General features: G+C 41.6%; 1 protein-coding gene across 5 annotated transcripts in view; it reads right to left on the reverse strand.

Annotated features, from left to right (window-relative positions):
* DIAPH3 (diaphanous related formin 3) overlaps positions 1-15560 on the reverse strand; it is a 394284-nt gene that overhangs the window by 116898 nt on the left and 261826 nt on the right. For 2 of the 5 annotated variants that reach the window (XM_033949907.1, XM_033949908.1), the window contains one exon: positions 14982-15041. The exons of 1 other annotated variant lie outside the window; for it this stretch is intronic. In XM_033949907.1, coding sequence (XP_033805798.1) covers positions 14982-15041 — 60 coding nt within the window. Of the gene's footprint in view, positions 1-8470; positions 8578-14969; positions 15042-15560 lie in introns of those variants that run through there. 2 more of the 5 variants (XM_033949910.1, XM_033949911.1) reach the window with 2 other exon arrangements.

Raw genomic sequence — 15560 nt, forward strand, 5'->3', positions numbered from 1 at the left:
AAAATAGCACCATTTGGTAGACCATTCTTTATCTTTAGGCTATACGATTAAAGACTTGTCCATTTATGTCATTAAATCAGTAAATACCTCATAGAGAGGAAAGAATAATGATGTGGGTTTTTTGCTTGTTTGGGGTTATTTGTATGAATTTGAAGATGCTGACATTGTGCTGGGCCAGGTTGAGGTAGCTCTCCCCTTCCTGTTGGCGAGCACCAGCAGTGATAACCAGCTTGGAGTGTGCAGTTATACTGTATTGCCCTAGGTACAAAACAGACTGAGCACATTAGCGACAGAGAAAGCTCCTTCATATAATATGTAAGTAGTGCATATGACTAGAAATAAGTAGTAGTAATGAAATTATCTAATTTTTAAATTTTAACATGAAGTAACAATGCTCTAATCTGATCTAATCTAATTCTTAGATTTAAATACCAAATCATCTACTAAAAATAGGAGCTCAATTCAGTTTACATAATTAGATCTCAAAGAAAGATCCATTAACATTAATGTTGATCTCTGACTTTCCTTTAACTTTTTGTAACTATTCTCTGTTTATTCCATGTTTGCTTACATTTTGTGAGCAGTTTTACCTCAACTCCATCTGAACTCATCACCTTTCTATGAAGAAATACGAGTGTTTTCTTAAAATTACTCACTTTGGATCTTCTATCATAACTTCTTGTTCTAGAATCTCTTTTGATCATCCTACTGTATGCTGACCCTTATTTGGTATATGAAAGAATTCCTTAAAAGTCACAAAAAAATAGCAGCTATGCCAAGTAACCACTTCAGAGATAACAGCACTCAGAACTAAACAGCCCCACATTGAACCATGTTACGGGGTCTACTGTTATATTGAGTAACTTCAACTATTACTAAGCAGAACTGCCAATATCAGCTAAGTGCTTTTTTCTAAATTCTCATTTTGACTTGAAGGAGGCTGTTCCATTTCAGAGTTCCTCACTATAATAATGAAACTGCGAATATGGTTTTCCTATATAGCTCCTAAAAGAGTTCAACAAGTTAATGTTATATTTTTGTGCACTTTGACTCACATTTAATTTTTGTACATACAACGTATTTTATGATGGTGTGTAGCTTTAAGTGAGTTTGTCTCATTTTTTCAGCTTAAGTGAAGCGCTGGAACGGTGCAAGCCGATTCCTTATGCTTATTTCTCCACACTGAGGATATGTTTCATTAAAAATTTAAATTTATAATTCACGGTTGTTGACTCTGGGGGCTATTTAGTAGTTCTGAGTGCTGTTATCTCTGGAGCCTTATTTGGTGACAGAATTAGCAGGTTTTTTCCTGTGTAAGAAATCATTCTGAAATATTTTAGTTTACCTATAAATGTGAAGTTGTAATGTGCCAACTTCATAACAGAATTTGCTGCATAGACTAAGTTCACAATATCCACTGTTAGGTGAATAAAACAAAAACTAGGTTAACTCAGTAGAGAGTAATTGGCTGTGTCCTGTTTCAGCCAGTGACTGGCAGAGAAAGAGCAAGCATGAAGCAGTGGTGTAAGCCCCAGGACTGATTAGTCAGGAAGCTATTGCTAAAGGCAGCAAGTGCAGAAGGTATCCCAAGAGCTCTTCCTCAGAGCAGTTTTCTCTGCCCTGTGAGACCCGACTAGAAATCCCTTCATGCACTATGCCCTTCATTTATTTTTGCTACTGGACATTTGAGAGCATTTTAAAAATGGTCCTATTTTTGAGTAGCTGCCTGATGATGGATCACACCGAATTAATACTTACATTTTTTTTCAATGAAAAGAGGAAGACTACCATCTACAGTACAAGAATGAAAGCAAGTATTTTGCCTTTCACTGAGGTAGCGTTTAGTATTTTTAAAATAGAAAAGAATGTAGCTTCTCATAGGCAGCTCAAACAACATACTGATAGTGGAATTCTACTATTAAACTTTTTTACTTTTATCAATATACTGTAAGAAAACAGTTTTCCAAGTTATGCGTTATTTACTTAGTAACTTGGCTATATTACCAATACTCTTAAAAGAAGTCCACAGTGGCATTCCCTCCCTGATACGCTCCCCCTCACAACTCCAAGCATCCCCAAATACCAGTGGCATTCCCTCCCCTGATGCCCCCACCCCACAAAACTCAAAGCAACCCCAAATATCACCCAGCTGAGACCCCCCCCAATGGCTTCCCAATGGAAACTCCCTAATACTCCCCCCCCTTCCCCCAGTCCTCCCATGTAAGTCCCCCTTTACTTACCTGCAAAATTCTAGTGTGTGTCGTTGCATCTGACACATGGTACAAAATGCTTCCTGGTAATATTAAGGGTGAAGCTGCCAAATGAGCCTTTTTATTACGCTCATTACACTCTCTCTGGAATTCATTGCCAGACAATATGGTCAAAGCAGTTAGCCTAGTTGAATTAAAAAATGGTTTGTACAAGTTCTAGGAGGAAAAGTCTATAAACCATTATTAGCCAGGCAAACTTAGGGAAAAGCCACTGCTTATTCCTGGGCATAGCCAGCATGAAATCTTGCCAGGTACTTGTAATGTGGATTCACTAATTTTGCATGATTTGTTGATTTATTTTCAGAGGATTATTTTCTCTGTTTTGTGTCTTCTTCACCAATATTGAAATGGGATACTGTGCTTGACAGCCCCTTGGACTGACCCGGTTTGGCATCTCTCATGTTTGTGTGCCCTAAAAGGCCTTTTAGGGTCACTCCTACCACTCTTCTCTTGATTTTGACAGGCACGGTAAGATTTTTCTTGATCATACGTCTCTTTAGCTATAAATTACAATATTATTAAGACTTAGACAAAATGAAAGATTTATAAACTATAAAGAGTTTTACCTCATGCAAAATTGTCATTTCTTTAATAAGACATTAACTATCTTCCTTCCACTTTTCCTGGAATATATTTCCTATGTAGGAAGAAACAATGAGAAAAGATAGGGCAATTATGGGGAGAAGGAATTGAGCATGATCTTTCTTCTCTGCTATCAGACTGCAGGGGGGGGAGGCAATAACATAATAATAACTTTATTTTACTATACCGCCATAGTCAAGCGACTTCTAGGCTGTTCACATTGAAAGAAGGCTAAACAGTGAGCGAATAACAGGAAGCATAAAATAGAAAAGTTATTAATTGGAGTTCCATGGGTAAAGAATACATGAAAATTGGAGTTACCTGAGAGATTGAATTAGCGTTTACAGTGGGGAATATCATAGTGAGAGAGGGCCATCTATTTAGTCAATGAATTTGTCGAATAGGGCGGCTTTAATTGATAGGAAGTGGAGGAAGTGAAGAATGGAACCCAATGCAGTAGTACCAGTTACTGCTCCTCTTAAAAAAAATAAAATAAAATAAATAGCAGTACTATTCACATGCATAGCAGCATGAGAGAACTTCCTTTTTTCCATGAAGGAAGACAGAAGTGAAGCTAGAAATTCCTCCATGCTTATACTAGTGCTATCTTGAATCTTCCTCCAATCATCTAATCCCCTAGCTTGTGAACAATGCTACATGAGAATCATAGTATGAAGTAATTATGATTAACATAGGTCAAATTATAATTACCCTTTATTCTAGTCAAAAATATTTTGTGTGTAGAAACTGTCAGATTTTGTGGGATTCTATTATTAATTCTACTAAATGCATTCTCATTTTTATTTATCTTGGAATAAAAACATCACTAATTGCTTTTATAAATTACCTGTATTTTTATACTGTTCTTTCTGAAAGGCTGTAAGCTAAATACTGCTATTTATGAAAATTAAGCCACTTTAATCAGTTTTGTCTTGGCATATTTATGAAACTATTACCTTCTGATTTGTATGCTAATTGGCTTTCAAGTAAACTAAGAAATTTTTTGTGATTTACTCTCATCCAATGTGAAATGTGTGTGGTGTTTTCTCTCTCTCTCTCTCTGTTTTTGCAGTTCACTGTAATAACTAAGGGATCAGTGGGGAACTTATCCAAACCCTTGGTTTTAAACAGAATGCCCTAAGCAAAGATTACCATAGGAGGTCATTTTATAAAGTGGTGCTCAATTTTAGATGCTAACATAAGAACATAAGCATCGCCTCTGCCGCATCAGACCATGGGTCCATCATGCCCAGCAGTCCGCTCCCGTGGCGGCCCCCCCCTCCAGGTCCATGACCTGTAAGTAATCCTTTACCTAAAACTTTTTATTCCCTAATCATTTAATATCCTGTATAGTAACCCTCTATCTATACCCTTCAATCCCCTTATCCTTTAGGAAATCATCCAATCCCATTTTGAAACCCAGAATCGTACTCTGTCCTACCACCTCCTCTGGAAGCGCATTCCAAGTGTCCACCACCCTCTGAGTGAAGAAGAACTTCCTAGCATTTGTTCTGATTCTGTCTCCTTTCAATTTTTCTGAATGCCCTCTTGTTTTTGTTGCCCCCGCTAGTCTGAAGAATCTGTCCCTCTCTACCTTCTCTATGCCTTTCATGATCTTATAAGTTTCTATCATGTCCCCTCTAAGTCTCCGCTAACAATGCATGACAATTAATGTATTTAAATCAACTCTTATAAAGTACCAAATAGTGGTTTATATGGTGCATTTTTTCACTGTCCAAGTTAGATTGTAAGCTCTTCCAAGCAGGGACCATCTACAAATGTCAAAATATACAGCGCTGCATACACCTTTCAGCGCTATATAAGTGATAAGCAGTAGTAGTAATGTATGTGCATCCGTTTATACCAGCTATATGGCTCCTTTTACGAAGCCGCGTTAAAGGCTTTATCGCACGCACATTTTTAGCACGCGCTAACCCCTGCGCTAGCTGAATAACTACCACCTTCTCAAGAGGAGGCGGTAGCGGCTAGCGTGGCCGGCAAATTTGCACGCGCTATTACGCGTGTTAAACCGCTAACGCGGCTTCGTAAAAGGAGTCCTAAGTGATCATATCTTAAAATGAAGGTATTTATTTGGCAAAATATGCTAGTAATTTTTTTAATTAAATAAAAATGCTACCATTTTGTTATAAAGCAAGCATATTTGCTCTGTCAGTGGCAGTGTTCAAAACCAAGCTAAAGGCCCACTTTTTTGAAACTGCTTTCAACTCTTAACTCCCCCTCACTGCTGTCAGATACCTATACCCACTATAACTTCCCAAACCCTGAAATGTCCTGTCTAAATTAGATTGTAAGCTCTTCTGATCAGGGACTGCCTATTGTATGTTAAAATATACAGTGCTGCGTACACCTTTCAGCATTATAGAAATAATAAATAGTGGTAATACCTATCTTAAACATGGTGACTGGTTATAAAATTGCACTCCACATGACCATTTTCAAGGTACCAGTGTACTATACTCCCTTTCTTGTAACTAGTTTGTTAAAATTACCTTCTAAAAGAATGGATAAAGAACAAAAGGGTGCCTAGGTTAAAGGGAAGGAGGGCACCTATTTTTTTTGCCATAGAAACCTAAGGTACTTTATGTGTAAGTGCTTTGAAAATAAGCTCCTTTATGTCTTTATAAAATACTAGCAGAAATTCTGCTGAAATAGCACCTACTGTAGATTGTGTGGGTTGATGTTCATGCCTATTCATGACTAGTCCCAGAGGGACTTAAGAGATTGACTGGATGTCAATAGTATAAAAAGAAGGCTATAGATCCTCCTTAATGATTATTTGCTTTGAGTTTTTTGTTTGTCCTTTAGGGGGAAATGTTTATTTCACTCTTACGTTTTTGGCATCATCGGTCTCTAAGTTGAATCTGGACACAGTAACTAAGAGCTCTAGTGGAAGGAAAATTGAACAATTTAAAGTGTTTTCAATTGGGCACCTGATAAACAAACCAGAACATATGCCAGACACCAGTAGTTAATGTGTCACTGTGGAGCTAACAGATATACTTAAGAATTCCACGAGATAGTAAGTTATATTTCTATAATCTATATATAATACGATGTCTTGTATTAGCATTATTTTTCAGTCGAAAGATTTAAATGCATTTTCTATATTAAAGAAATGTCTTTTAAATGACGTTACAAGATTTCTCTTACAATCGGATCTCTTGGCAATTTTGGTTCTTGTTTTAGTTGGATATGTTGGAAGCTTCAACCCTGAGGAAGAATGAAACATGGCATGTTGGTAGAGGTGGTCCCCAAATGCAAAATTAAATAAGTATTATTAATAAAGTAGTAAATTAATATCAAGAATTCACTGAATACACTTTACATATCAAAATGGATCCAATAAAGAGAGCGGCTCATGCGATGTTTGCATGAATGATAAATAGTTAACTAAGAGTCTGCTGAGGATCTATATGAAAAATTGTATTTCTGGGTTGTAACGTTTTTGCGTTATTTATATGTAAATATAATTAGTTGAAAATTTAGCCACTGTTATTGATTTACTAAGTAAAGCAGGGGTGCCCAAAAGGTCGATCGTGATTGACCAGTAGATTGCAAAGGTAATGCGAGTCTATCGCAGAGCCCATCCTGGGCTCTGCGATAGACTTGCGTTGTCTTTGCATTCTCCCCGCTTCCCCAACGTTGTAACAAGCCAACAGTGACTGCAGAAGTGCTGGACACACCACCTTCTCCCCTCACTACCCTCCCCCCCCACATCAATTCTGACTTCAGAGAGGAAGTTCCAGAACTTGGTTGGTCCAGAACTTCCTCTCCAACATCAGAATTGACATCGGGGGGGGGGGGGGGGGGTGTGTGTGAAGGCTGGTGGGCCTGGCACTTCTGAAGTCGCTGCTGGCCTGTTGCGGCATCGGGGAACAGGGAGAACTCAATGGCAACGGCGGCTTGGGGGCCTGTTCTCAGATGACAGCAGTGGCTCAAGGGCCTATTCCCAGATGACAGCCCCAGTGGTGGTGGTTTGGGGAGAAAGACAAGACAGACAGAAAAAAGGGGGGGGGCAGGGAGAGAGAAAGAAAGTAAGAAAGAAAGGGGAGGAGGCAAGGCGAGAGGCAGAAAAAAAAGTTAGGGGAGGGAATGGAGTGTGTTGGGTGGCAGGGGTCAGGCAGGGAGAGAGGAAGAAAAAGTTGAACTCATAGAAGGTCAGAGATGTTGGTTGGGGAATGGAATGAGGTCTGAAAGAGAGGAAGCATGCAGGAGGCTGAAAGAAGGGAAGAAATATTGGATGCACAGTCAGAAGAAGAAAGTGCAACCAGAGACTCATGAAATCACCAGACAACAAAGATAGGAAAAATGATTTTATTTTCAATTTAGTGATCAAAATGTGTCCATTTTGAGAATTTATATCTGCTGTCTATATTTTGCTCTATAGCTCTCTTTCACTAAACCACAATAGTGGATTTTAGCGCAGGAAGCCTATGAGCGTCGAGAGTGGCGCGGAGCATTCAGCACACTCCCTGCGCTAAAAACCGCTATCACGGTTTAGTAAAAAGGGAGGGGGTATATTTGTCTATTTCTGTATAGTTGTTACTGAGGTGACATTGCATATTTTAAAGTCATCTGCCTTGACCTCTTTGAAAAAACCCCATAAATATAAATGATAATTAACATTTTCTCTGTGTACAGTGTGCTTTGTGTATTTTTTAAATTTTATTGTTGGTAGATCATTTTGACTTGGTAATTTTAAAAGTAGCTTGCAAGCCAAAAAAGTGTAGGCACCCCTGGAGTAAGGATTAAGAATAGCCCCAAATGTTAGCATCCAAAATACATGCTTAACTAGGAACTGAATGAGCAACAATGAAATAATTTTCAATAAAGATGACAGGTACTCCCAAATGACCCAGATTGATCACAATTGGGAGACATGATGCTAGGCTCCATAGATCATCTATATTACTCGGCATGATACTTATGTTCTATTCATGCCATTAAAGTAAAACAAACAATATAGAATGGATTCCATGTACATTAACAGAAGCTAGACAGTTATGGCAAGATATATTATATAGTTATTCAAGCCCTATAAGTAGGAGAAGAATTATACATGCTTGAAGGTTTCAAGAGTAAATGAAAGATATGTACTGTATACACATGGATGGACAACCTCTGTGGGCCAGTTCTTATGTGTGCAGCTGATAGAAGAATCATCAAGCTAAATTTCCTTATGACCAGAATCGCACATGGAAACAGGAATTGAGCAAAGAATGTACTATTCACACACAGAATAATCTTAATATATGTGCAAACTTCAAATGTGTGCTACATGAATTAATGTGTTTAATCTGTGCCTATTTGCAATTTATACAGTATATCCAGGGCAGCTGCTATTTACCTGGATATAGGTTCAGGAGAAGTTCCACAGGATGAAAATTCCCCTCTTATGCAGAAGAGAAGACTTTCCATCCTGGTGGCTGTTAAAATAAATTGGACACAAAACGCAGAGTGCTTCAATGAATAAAATATTTGAGTTTATTTAAGAGACGTAAAGTAAAATTAATAACAGCATTCTTTTATATCCAAGGGGAGAAAAGAAGACTCATCAAGATTCTCCTGATAAAATTCTCCCAAAGACAAGTTCTGAAATATTATACATTTATACTTCCCTGACATCATTCTATAGCGTTATCATACAATGGCCTCACGTTGCCAGGCTTTCCAAAAACATCTTCTTTGAATGTACATCCTGTGCCTAGTACATTTACAAAAACATATATTTTCAATGCAATTATACAGTTAACTTTCTATGTCCTGGAACAAAAGTAAAATACAATGTAAAGATAGGCAAATCCACTTGTACATTAAGCTCAATAGGTGACAGTGTTTTTCCTCCTTATGACTTCTGCACAACCCTTATTATATCTTTTGACTTTTTGAAACATAAATTATTTCTGTACAGGCCTGTATCCTTATCTATAGAAAGCAGAAAAAACTTATACATCTTCTTGTATATTTTCTTATGATTTCACCCTTCCTATATCAGACACAAAAACAACCTCTGAATTCTTTTAACACAAGCTTGAGTGCAGATTTTAAAGCAAATTAAACATATCAATTTTTAATTATATCTCATGCGTTTTCACTAAATCTCTAATTTTAATTCCCAAATGTTAATATATTCACTTTGTTTTGATTTATTCACAAAGCCTAGTATTGGTTTAATCGAACAACTCGGCTTTCATATTACCTGCCATACCTGTCACACCTGGAAATTCCAGAATCTCTCAACAAGAAACTGAAAATGATCAGCATTATCATTCTTAAACTGAGTCAAAAATCTGGTTTATTCATGTTACATTTGATTTAAGAGAGAAAATTTTTTTATAAGGATAAACTTTATTTTTTAGGAACTAGGATATGACAAATTAAAAGTGATAGTTTAACAGTTCTGGGTTCTTGTTATATTATTTTTCAATAAGAACCCTATTCAAAGAGGACATTTACTACTGTTACAAGATCAGAAAAATCTTAGGCTCACTATTGAGAAAACTATTATGTTGGACTGCTTGCAGATCCCAAACACAAACAGAAATGTATAGATCAAGTTTACATATCCATACAAGTTTCTCTCTCATCTAGTCTTACTTTGCAGATTAGGTTTCCAATAAACTGGATATGGTACTTGAAAGATTTTGCAAATTCATGCAAACACACTTATGCTATACTTATGAAGAGAAATGTTCAAACAATCATATCAGAAGCAATAATCCACATTGTCCATGTTGGTGCCGATGCCAAGAATACATTTACCTGCAAGATACTACCTAATACACCAAACAGAATCTCACTAAAACTTGCATGCCACCACAAATATAACCATAATTAGCACCACATTCTCCAACAATCAAAGATGCATCCACCTGCTAAGAAAAGCTATTTTTACCTCCATGTTATATCTACACTGAAAACGCTGCAACTTAATCCACTCCTATGTCCACTCAGTCAGTATGTTATGTCTATGCAGTAAATGCTGTAAAGTCTGTATTTCTCACTAAAGTTTGTACTACCCATACTATGAACATACCCTTGTAACCCGTTCTGGGCTCCTTTTGGGAGGACGGGCTAAATAAATGACTAAATAAATAAATTATCAAATTAAATATCCACTAAAGCTTTGCTTTAATTTTTGACCCTGGAATATATCCATCAAATGTGTGTAATTTTGATTACACAAAATTGTATATACTGTATAGTTCATTGCCTCACCCTCTCCTCACTTCCTCTTATCCATGGATAAAATGCTATTGTATTAAGGAAAGGGCTTTGATTATTGCCTTCATAATGATCAGTTCTCTCTTTCAAAACAAACATTGAATTATCTTTGTCCACTGAGATATTTAGCTAGCCTCTAATAATTATTCATAGCATTCATAGCTATGTTAATTTTAACATTATTTCATCAAAGGACACATTTGTACATATTAGTCAAGGTTTATTTAATTTGTACCATTACCAGAGTATTTTTAACAGTCCTTAACATACCTTAAGCTTAATTTAACAAAAATATTTGTCTATAGTTGCTACATAAAGAATGACTCCGAACAATTTAAAAGACCTCTTACCTTGAATTTTATTGCTCTAAACTTTACTTATTTTAATAAAAGTAGTAACATCTGATTTGTTAAGGCTTTCCCCCCCCCCCACACACAGACCAAGAATGGGACACAAGCTTACTAGACCAGGCTCTAAACCAGTGGCTCCCAAACCTGTCCTGGGGGACCCCCAGCCAGTCAGGTTTTCAAGATATCCCTAATGAATATGCATGAGGGAGATTTGCATACCTGTCACTTCCATTATATGCAAATCTCTCTCATGCATATTCATTAGGGATATCTTGAAAACCTGACTGGCTGGGGGTCCCCCAGGACAGGTTTGGGAACCACTGCTCTAAACCAACAAATATTTTAAACAATTTTGTTAGTTCTGTGGCAACCTATATTTTATGTGGGCTTTCAAAAGAAAAGTAGATCATGAAAAGTATATACAATATAACTAACTTTACAGGCCATCTTTTAAAATGTACTTTAAAAAAACCCCAAAAACAATATAAGGGAAAATGCAATTAGTTAACCATACTTAGTCAAAATCAATTACTGGGGAAAAAAAATAAAAAACAAATTTGAAAGAGGGAAACTTGAAGAATATATCAAAGATCAAAAAATACTTCCCTCAATCCTAAAAGATTCTTTACAAAATATAGTCAAGCATAAATATAAAGCTTTAAATATGGAAAATTTATGCTCAGAGATCTGAAGGTGTGAAATGGAGGTCAAGCCCCCAAGCACCTCACCACCCAATCATTGCACGGTCTTCCACATTTGACAGCTTATGTGTTGAAATTAAGTTCAATAATATGTTGTTCATGGCAGAAAAGCAATATACATTCATTAGAAAGAATTTCAAGCTATCCCTTACAGAGTCTATTACTCTTTACTTAAACCCCCCCTTTTTACAAAACCAGAGCATGGTTTTTAGTACTGGCCACGGCGGTAATAGCTCTGATGCTCAGAATTCTTAAAGGCATCAAAGCTGTTACTGCCACGGCCTGTGCTATAAAATGCACTGAGGTTTTGTAAAGGGGAGGGAGTTACCGTATTTATCACTCCATAAGACGCACTTTTTCCATCCCCAAAAAGGGGATGGAAATAAGGGTGCGTTTTATGGAGCAAATACCCCCTATAGGTAGCCCAGGCACCACCCCCCTGGGTACCTTTTTTAAAGTCCCCTTTCCGTGCTCCTGCCTGTCTCCCTCGCCGGATGGCTTTTCTATGGTTCAGGCAGAGCGGCGTAGAAGGAAGGCATGTGCTGTTTGCTTTCCTGCCTGGTCCTGTGCCGCTCCCCGATTGGCTACAGTCAGTTCTCTGACTGCAGCCAATCGGGGAGCAGTGCCGGACCAGGCAGGAAGGCAAACAGCATACACCTGCCTTCTGCGCCGCTCTGCCCGAACCAAAGAGCCGTCCGACGAAGGAGACAGGCAGGAGCGCAGAAAGGGGACTTTAAAAAAGGTACTGGGGTGTGTGCGTGCCTGGGCTGCCTACGGGGGAAGAGGGGGTTGTGACTGTGCTGCCTATGGGGGATGCCTCTGCTGCCTATGGGGGGTCGGGTTTGTGCCTGTGCTACCTACACAGGGGGGGGGGAGGTGCCTACAGATTTTTCACTCTATAAGACCCTGTCCTGACCTACCACTAGACCACCAGAGGGGGGTACAGGGCGGTGGTATTTTTTTTTTCTGGGTTTTCCTCCTCTACAGGTGGGTGCGTCTTATGGTCTGGTGCGTCTTATAGAGCAAAAAATACGGTAATATTTTAATTCAGGGTCATAATGGAAACTATTTTATAAGAGAGTGCTAAGTTAAAATGCCTTTAAAGGGGCCTATGTGAAACCTATTCTATAATGGCAAGAAAGCACCTAGCTATCTTAATAAACTACTAGTCTAAGTAGTGGGTGCAGATATTTACATCAACCCAAGTCCTGGTATAAATGTTCATGACAATATTTATCAAGTAGATGCAAAAATCATTGCAATTTACCATCTACACATTTGCCTCCATGTTCCGCCCAAACTCAACCTCTGTGAATGCCCAGTGGCAAATTATGTGCTATCCGTTCAAAGCATATACTTTTCGTTTGGTATTTTATATAAGAGGTCATTATATCACATTCTGCTAATATCTATTTCTAAGCAGATGAATTTAAAAAAGCTATGTAATTACAAGGAAATTAGAGTCAGTTACCTAGGAAAACTTTGACATTTACATGCTTATGTAGCTAAAATATCACCAAAATCAGTGAACACTTTATTGCTTAAAATACATGCTCCCTTATAAAATTACCGTATTTTCGCGGATATAACGCGCGCGTTATACGTGATTTTACGTACCGCGCATACCCCTCGCGCGTTATATGCCTGAGCGCGGTATACAAAAGTTTTTAAACATAGTTCCCACTCCGCCCGACGCCCGATTCACCCCCCCAGCAGGACCGCTCGCACCCCCACCCCGAACGACCGCTCGCACGCGCTCCCACCCGCACCCGCATCCACGATCGGAGCAAGAGGGAGCCCAAGCCCTCTTGCCCGGCCGACTCCCCGACGTCCGATACATCCCCCCCCCGGCAGGACCACTCGCACCCTCACCCCGAAGGACCGCCGACTCCCCAACAATATCGGGCCAGGAGGGAGCCCAAACCCTCCTGGCCACGGCGACCCCCTAACCCCACCCCGCACTACATTACGGGCAGGAGGGATCCCAGGCCCTCCTGCCCTCGACGCAAACCCCCTCCCCCCAACGACCGCCCCCCCCCAAGAACCTCCGCCCGTCCCCCAGCCGACCCGCAACCCCCCTGGCCGACCCCCACGACACCCCCACCCGCCTTCCCCGTACTTTGTGTAGTTGGGCCAGAAGGGAGCCCAAACCCTCCTGGCCACGGCGACCCCCTAACCCCACCCCGCACTACATTACGGGCAGGAGGGATCCCAGGCCCTCCTGCCCTCGACGCAAACCCCCCTCCCTCCAACGACCGCCCCCCCCAAGAACCTCCGACCGACCCGCGACCCCCCTGGCCGACCCCCCACCCCCCTTCCCCGTACCTTTGGAAGTTGGCCGGACAGACGGGAGCCAAACCCGCCTGTCCGGCAGGCAGCCAACGAAGGAATGAGGCCGGATTGGCCCATCCGTCCTAAAGCTCCGCCTACTGGTGGGGCCTAAGGCGCGTGGGCCAATCAGAATAGGCCCTGGAGCCTTAGGTCCCACCTGGGGGCGCGGCCTGAGGCACATGGGCCAAACCCGACCATGTGTCTCAGGCCGCGCCCCCAGGTGGGACCTAAGGCTCCAGGGCCTATTCTGATTGGCCCACGCGCCTTAGGCCCCACCAGTAGGCGGAGCTTTAGGACGGATGGGCCAATCCGGCCTCATTCCTTCGTTGGCTGCCTGCCGGACAGGCGGGTTTGGCTCCCGTCTGTCCGGCCAACTTCCAAAGGTACGGGGAAGGGGGGTGGGGGGGCCGGCCAGGGGGGTCGCGGGTCGGTCGGAGGTTCTTGGGGGGGGGCGGTCGTTGGAGGGAGGGGGGTTTGCGTCGAGGGCAGGAGGGCCTGGGATCCCTCCTGCCCGTAATGTAGTGCGGGGTGGGGTTAGGGGGTCGCCGTGGCCAGGAGGGTTTGGGCTCCCCTCTGGCCCAACTACACAAAGTACGGGGAAGGCGGGTGGGGGTGTCGTGGGGGTCGGCCAGGGGGGTCGCGGGTCGGCTGGGGGACGGGCGGAGGTTCTTGGGGGGGGGCGGTCGTTGGGGGGAGGGGGTTTGCGTCGAGGGCAGGAGGGCCTGGGATCCCTCCTGCCCGTAATGTAGTGCGGGGTGGGGTTAGGGGGTCGCCGTGGCCAGGAGGATTTGGGCTCCCTCCTGGCCCGATATTGTCGGGGAGTCGGCGGTCCTTCGGGGTGGGGGTGCGAGTGGTCCTGCCGAGGGGGGAGAAGAACCGGACGTCGAGGGGGGGCATCAGGCTTTCAGGATGGGGACAGGACTTCAAGGGGGGACAGGCAGATCTTCAAGGGGGACAGGCAGACCTTCAAGGGGGACAGGACTTCAAGGGGGGACAGGCAGACCTTCAAGGGGGGACAGGCAGACCTTCAAGGGGGGACAGGACTTCAAGGGGGACAGGCACGGAGAGGCGGGGCAGTGCACCGAAAGTCAGGGCGGGTGAACGGTGAGTCGGGGCAACCAGAGGAGAGTCGGGGCAGTGCACCGAAAGTCAGGGTGAGTCGGGGCAACCAGATGAGAGTCGGGGAGGGCGAAAGGAGAGTCGGGGTGGCCAGAGGAGAGTCGGGGAGAGCGAAAGGAGAGTCGGGGTGGCCAGAGGAGAGTCGGGCAGCATGCGCGGTATATGCCTGAGCGCGGTATAGAAAAGTTTTTGTACATATCATCGTGATTTCTGCGCGCTATACCCCTGTGCGCGTTTTACAATGGTGCGCGTTATATCCGCGAAAATACGGTACTCATTGTGTCCAATAAAAAACAAGCAAACACCACAGCCACTTTCTGAAAGCAAAGATCAACAATATATGTTATGATAAGAACATGCAAGTTACGAACATGCTTCATTACCATGGTTACAAGGCTTCAGAACAGGCCTCTGTGAGTGCGGACTAAGGCTTTGCTCTGTATCTGCAAAAACCATAAAACAAAAGCTTAATATAATCATTCTTAAAATTTTGAGCTAGGCAATTTATTTTTCAGGTTCAGGGAAATATTTAACTTAGGCTCCTGTTTCCAAGTTTCAATCTCCTAGGGACCTATTTCATTCTTTTTTGAATACTGTTTTGAAATTTCCTGAAATTTGCCACCATTACAAAAGATATATTACTTAAATTTACCAAAGGAGGATAAAGATAAAGGGAACGTCATACCGGGAGAAATGGATCTCACTGGTATGCTGGAGACATCGCAAGAAGATTTAATGACTAGAGCTACTTTATTGGTAACTTTTGTTTTTCTTCAAGATAAAGAAGCAATTCTTCGTCTATTCTATAGGACTGAAAAGGTGGAATTTCATGGATTCAAAATTTCTATATTTCCTGATGTATCTAAGTGGACACAAGCCAGACGCAAGAAGTTCTTGGCTTGTCGTCAGTCTGTTTTGAGTTTAGGGGCAACTTTTCAATTACGTTTCCCCTGTAAATGTTG

This window comes from Geotrypetes seraphini, chromosome 6 (genome assembly GCF_902459505.1).
Source record: "Geotrypetes seraphini chromosome 6, aGeoSer1.1, whole genome shotgun sequence".
In the NCBI taxonomy this organism is placed as follows: domain Eukaryota; kingdom Metazoa; phylum Chordata; class Amphibia; order Gymnophiona; family Dermophiidae; genus Geotrypetes; species Geotrypetes seraphini.